At 39.1% G+C, this 6,409-nt stretch overlaps 1 protein-coding gene across 1 annotated transcript in view; it reads right to left on the bottom strand.

Moving 5' to 3' along the window:
• Positions 1 to 6,158: 6,158 nt before the first annotated feature.
• Positions 6,159 to 6,409, bottom strand: part of SNRPE (small nuclear ribonucleoprotein polypeptide E) — a 6,555-nt gene continuing 6,304 nt past the window's right edge. Inside the window, exon 5 of the mRNA XM_010854151.1 lies at positions 6,159 to 6,373. Coding sequence (XP_010852453.1) covers positions 6,318 to 6,373 — 56 coding nt within the window. The 3' untranslated portion in view covers positions 6,159 to 6,317. The remainder of the gene's footprint in view (positions 6,374 to 6,409) is intronic.

Below are 6,409 nucleotides of genomic sequence, written 5' to 3'. Positions count from 1 at the left end.
GGCTGTATATTGTCACCCTGCTTATTTAACTTATATGCAAAGTACATCATGGGAAATGCCAGGATGGATGAAGCACAGGCTGGAATCAAGACTGCAGGAATGAAAAAAAAAAAAGACTGCAGGGAGAAGTATCAGTTACATCACATATGCAGATGACACTACCCTTATGGCAGAAAGCAAAGAGGAACTAAAGAGCTTCTTGATGAATGTGAAAGAGGAGAGTGAAAAAGCTGGCTTAAAACTCCACATGCAAAAACTAAGATTATGGCATCCGGTCCTATCACTTCATGGCAAACAGATGGAGAAACGGAAACAGTGACAGACTTAATTTTCTTGAGCTCCTAAATCACTGCAGATGGTGACTGCAGCCATGAAATTAAGACAGTTGCTCCTTGGAAGAAAAGCTATGATAAACCTAAACAGTGTATTAAAAATCAGAGACACTACTTTGCCAACAAAGGTTCATCTAGTCAAAGCTATGGTTTTTCCAGTAGCTATGTATGGGATGTGAGAGTTGGACCATAAATAAAGCTGAGCACTGAAGAACTGATGCTTTGGAACTGTGGTGTTGGAGAAGACTCTTAAAGAGTCCCTTGGACTGCAAGGAGATCCAACCAGTCAATCCTAAAGGAAATCAGTCCTGAATATTCATTGGAAGACTGACACTGAAGCTGAAATTCCAGTATTTTGGCCATCTGATGCGAAGAACTGACTCACTGGAAAAGATCCTGATGCTGGGAAACATTGACGGCAGGAGGAGAAGGGGATGACAGAGGATGAGATGATTGGATGGCATCACTGACTCAATGAACATGAGATTGAGTAAACTCCAGGAATTGGTGATGGACAGGAAAGCCTGGCATGCTGAAGTCCATGGGGTTGCAAATAGTCGGACACAACTGATCGACTGAACTGAATGACCATGTTTATCAACGGAAAATGGTCAATTCTTCCACAATTATTTACAGCACGAAATAATCACAACCAAAATCCCAGTAGAGTTTTTCAACAGAAATTGGCAAGCTGATTCTGAAATCTTTATGGAAAAGTTGTGATGTGTCTTGCTCTATGTAGAACAAGTTTACCTTTCCTCACACATTCCTAAGTAAATCTTTTAAACTACAAAACTATCCACATTTATAACTAGATAAGTAAGTATCATTTCTAACGAGACAAAGACTACTTCTTGAGCATTCCTGAGGCTTGATAGGTCTTCCACCAACCTGGTGAAACTGAGGTTGAGATGTCTGGATAATTCTAAAGTTGGCATTTAAGGCCAGGTATGTGGACTACCAAGGTCACCTTTCCCTCTTTACCACACTGCTTTCCCAGCTCCCCAAAGACAAGGACTAAATTAAAATTTTTTCACTATGTCTAACACACAACATCTTAATAAAAACTGACATTGGTAAAATAGAAGCCATATCTTCCCAAATTCACCTTACCAAGTATATGATTAGAATAAAGCTTTTCTTGGGAAAATCCTCCCTTTCCCACTCTACTCCTACCATCTCTGGTTTAGTAACACAGTTCATCAAAAGGAAGCACTTTTTTGTTATTAATAATTCTCCCTCACTCCTCTTCAATTCTCAGCCAAGCAAAACATCTCAAACTCAGATGGCCCTGGGAATGAGGGGACTCTGCTAATATTCCAGAGACAGTAATTTCTCCAGACATGATGATCCAATAGCATTTTTCTCAGAAATTCTTTTAACTAAGGAAGTTTACTGTTTTACAGAATAACATCGGTCACATCACTTCATTTGTATTCTCTCATATAGGTCCAAGTTTGCCAACCTTCTCAACTACGGCATTTGACAAATCTTCAGTAAAACAACTAATCCCCTCCAAGTTTAAGAGGTACCGAAGACAAGTAACCCTGTTCTGACACTGTACTCAGTTACAATGCTTTAGCTGTAAGTAACAGAAAACCCAATCAGGAATTTTATTCTCTCATATAAGAAGTTAGGTGGCAGGGAAGTTTCAGAGTTGATTAATTCAGTGGTGCAAATTCATCAAAGATCAAATTCTTCCATCTTTCTCCTCTGGCATCCTTAGGATGTCGGCAATCATTATCTCATAGTATCCTCACAATAAGCCTGTGCGTTTCATTAATGCTGCTGCCTGATGGTTGCCTGGTATGAGGAAAACAATTTTCTCACAAGTACTTTGGAAGGCAATTTAAAAATACCTACAGAGTTTTTTTTAATGTGCATATCCTGTGATCTAGCAATTCCACTTCTAAGAATTCATCTCAGGAAATGTTAAGTGGACAAAAACAGGCATAAAAATGTCAATTACAATTTTTTTTTAACAGCAAAAAATAAGAAGCAGCCTAAAATACCTATCAATAGGATGTGACTACTTAAATTGAGACTCATATATTAGAATATATCACAGCTGTTTAACATGGAACTAGGTACAAGTTTTGTTGATAACAGTGAAGCTGCAAAGAACATGTGTACATAGATGAAGATACCCATGACACTACAAAGGCAACAGGGAATTCCTGGTGGTCCACTGGTTAGGACTTTGTACTTTCACTGCCAAGGGCCTGTGTTCAATACCTGGTCGGAGAACTAAGAGCCCACAAGCTGTGTGGCAAGCCCCTAACCCCCTCCCCAAAAGGCTACAAAAGCAATAACAGATAAACTGGACTGCATCAAAATTTGGAACTGTGTATTAAAAGACAATCAACAGAGTGAAAAGGCAGCAAATATTTGCAAATCACTTCAGAATACGTAAAGAACTAGTACAAATTAACAACAACAAAATAACCTATTTAAAAATGGGAAGAGCACTTTATTTAAGACATTTCTCCAAAGAAGACATACAAATGACCAATAAACACATGAAAAGACACTCAACAACACTAATTATTATGGAAATGAAAACCAAAGCCACAACCTCACAACCACCATTAGGATGACTGCTCTCAAAAGCAAGTTTTGCCTCTCCAAGAAGAATCCACAAGGTTGCGCAAGTGTAGCAGAAGCATCAGACCTTTCGCAATTTGCCCTCCGAGGAGCTGGTACAGCTGTGCAGGCCCCAGCAACTGCTGAGCCAGGCCTGGCGAGGAAGCGGCACTCCCTGCTACAGCACCTATGTAAGGCCGAGGAGGAGGCACCACCCAAGGAGAAGCCTGAGGTGGCAAAGACACCTGCAGGACACGCCATCCCACCTAAGACGGGCAGCATGGTGGGCATCTACAAGGGCAAGACCTTCACACAGTCACCTACACAGCCAGGTCAGCATCAGGACCACTCCTCTGGCTTCATCCCCTTCAAGTGGCCTGCCTGGCCGAAAACGTCACAGACTTCTCTATTAAAAAAGTTGTTTTACCAAGGAAGTGAAGAAATTGAATCCTCTGTGCACTACTTATGAGAAAGTAAAATGGTGAAGATGCTGTGGAAAATAGTTTGATGGTTCCTCAAAAAAAATTGTAAGCATATGCTCAGAAGAACTGAAAGTGGAGTCTCAAAGATGCACAGCAGCATAATTTACAAAAGTAAAAGAGTGGAAGCAACCCAAATGCCTACTGCCAGTTAAACGTATAAGCAAAATATGGTATACATACACGCAATACCATTCATCCTTAGAAAGAAAGGAAATCCTGACACATTCTACACGCTCTATTTATATGAGGTACTTAATCAAACTCAGAAACAGAAAGGATGATGGTCACTAGGGGCTCAGGGGAGGGAGGGGTGACAAGTTATTATTTAATGGGTCCAGTTTTGATTTTTGTAAGATAAAAAAGTTCCAAATATTGACTGTGTAACAATGTGAATATACTTAACATTACTGAGCTGTACACTTTAAAATGGTTAAGATAGCAAATATTATATGTGTATATTTTACCAAAGTTAAAATTTTTAATTAAAAGAAATTTTAAAGTACAAATACCAAAATGAGAAACCAAGCTATACATATTAAAAAAGAGCTCAGAAGGCATCCAACTCCTAACCGTGGTTTTTCATGGAGAACACTGATGGGGAAAGGGGGGATTTGTTCTCTGCTCTACATCTTTCCGTGTAGTCTGAAGTTTTAAAAATTTCACTGGATGTGTTTTTTTCCTATGTGGTTATGATTAGTTCTAATAGGAATAATAAATTAAGGAATAATTAATAAGGACAAAGATCCTGGATCAACCAATAACAGGAGATGGTGCTATTAGGCAAATGCCTGTTGTTATTTCCTGGGCAGTAATGCCTTAGTCTAAATTAGAGACCCACTCTCTAATCCTGAAACTGACAAATGTGACTCAAGAACAGCTGGTGCCTGCATATACAGAATTCCAGTGTTTTCCAACTATTCTGACCCTTCTTTCCCCCTGCTTACTACGAACGCCAGGCCTGAATCAGCACTTACTGTCTCAGAGGCTATTGTCCTCCCATCCTTCACTTCAACAATATTATGAGAGTTACTGAGTGGTTAGCAAGACCCCTTCAGAAACCAACCATTTCAGAAAAATAACTGCTCAAATACCAAGAGCTGTCAAGAACAGATTCCCAGCAGCACATACGAATAACCTTAATGAAGCAGAGAGCAATGCCTTCTATAATACAAATTCTGGTTGGAAGAAAAGATCTACAGATTGTGGAAAAGTGCCACTTAAAAAGCAAACACCACAGGCTCCAGTACAGCAGGAAAGCAAGCAGGGATCTCTAAATACAGAGCTCAATTTTAAGTTCACTGTACCTTTATTTCTCACTATCATCATTTGCTCTGTCAAAAATAGACACTTCCATGTCTTGAGCCACTCAGAATAACCCACAGCAGGAACAGCTTTGCTTACATAGGGTGGGCAGGTTAGAAAGGCAGCATGGGGAAAAGAAAAAGCAGCCAGCGGGTTTTCTTAGGGATTATGTTGCTCCAGCTTTTATCCTTCTTCTCAGCTATTTTGGTGCCAAGAAAGCTGCAGGGAGGTCTTTGCTCTGCTCTCAAAAAGCTTTTCACCAGAAAGGCTGAAGCAGTCTCAGGGCTGCAACTCCCTCTGCTGCTTGAGGTTTTCTTTGCATGCTATAGCAGGTTCAATTGAATTTCCAACTTAAGACATGTTAAAAGAGCTAAACCAGCCCTTTATTTAGAAAACATGACCAAAAAGGCACAACTTTAAATAGAGTGGGACAGCTAAAATGCCAAGTTCTAAGTTGGACTGATTTCTACGCTCACCTACAAATCTTCTCTACCTCACAAAGTGATTCTTTTACTCAGTTTAAAGAAAAGTTCTGTATCACCCTCACAGGCACTTGGAAAAACAAGAACTGGACTTTCTGGTTCTTCCTCAGCTACCCTTAGTAACACTGCCCATTATCAGAATTTAAGGCAGGTCTTATTCATCTTTCAAGATTCAACTTAAATAATACTTAGTACCTGGTATTGAGGCTATGTTTGTCAGTCTGTTTCACATATGTATTCAATTAATAGCAGATATTCAATAACCATTTAATATGGTTATTAGAATTCTAACAGAACAACCCTGATATATTGGGGGAAGCGAGAACTAATGACATAATTTAATTAGGAAATAAGCAATTACTGGGGGAGGAACCAAAATCCTTGGAGATAAGAGGTGTTTCTTCAACTAACATTCTATTATTCTGCTTAACAGTAGTTAACAGTTAACCAGTGTTTCCTGTGGGTCTTTTTCAGATTACCAATCTCACAAAGTCTCCCTCTGGTTAACTCTTAACAGAACTCCTTTTTAATTAAAACCTTCATTCTATGTCTATATCCAAATATTCCTCACATTCTGATCTTAGTGATAAAATACACAAAGACCTCACACAGTAACTCTAACAGAGTGCTAAGCAGATACTGAGCCCTTATAATGTTCTCAACATAATGTGGCTAGAAGCCCTGGTGTCCCAGCTTCCAGAATTAGAACTGATGATGAAAACATATATTAGCACCATAATCTTTACTTTTGTGAACGCTCCCCTGCTACACCACCCAGTATCAGAAGTCACATCAGGCAGAATTCCTAGTCTTTGCCTTAAGGATCTACAAATCCCAGTTCTGTGAAAAACAGAATGTTTTTCACAGAAATGTTCAGGGCAAGTGCCATCCCTCAGAAAACTTTAAAATAAACACTAACAGCTAACGGTGACATTGTGTAAAAACTCTATAACTGGATAGAAAAAATAAGGTAAATATTTTGATAAAAACAGTCCCACAGCATTTATTGTCATCTGGTAATAACATAAGGGTGAGCAGAACAATATGAATACATGTTTTAGAACTACATCTCTAACAAAGGACACCTAAAAAAACCAACGGTATTGCCAAACAATTTCTCACTTCATCTGTCACTTCTAGTTGGAGACACTTTGGAGCAGAGTAATGTTATCTCCTTTTAGCATGATCCGACCTGCAACACAAAATTAAAAAAAAAAAAAAAAACAAG

The sequence above is a fragment of the Bison bison genome, unplaced genomic scaffold (assembly GCF_000754665.1).
Source record: "Bison bison bison isolate TAMUID 2011002044 unplaced genomic scaffold, Bison_UMD1.0 scf7180017864338, whole genome shotgun sequence".
Taxonomy (NCBI): domain Eukaryota; kingdom Metazoa; phylum Chordata; class Mammalia; order Artiodactyla; family Bovidae; genus Bison; species Bison bison.
Note: the sequence above shows the minus strand (reverse complement) of the source record. Positions and strands in the feature narration are given on the sequence as shown.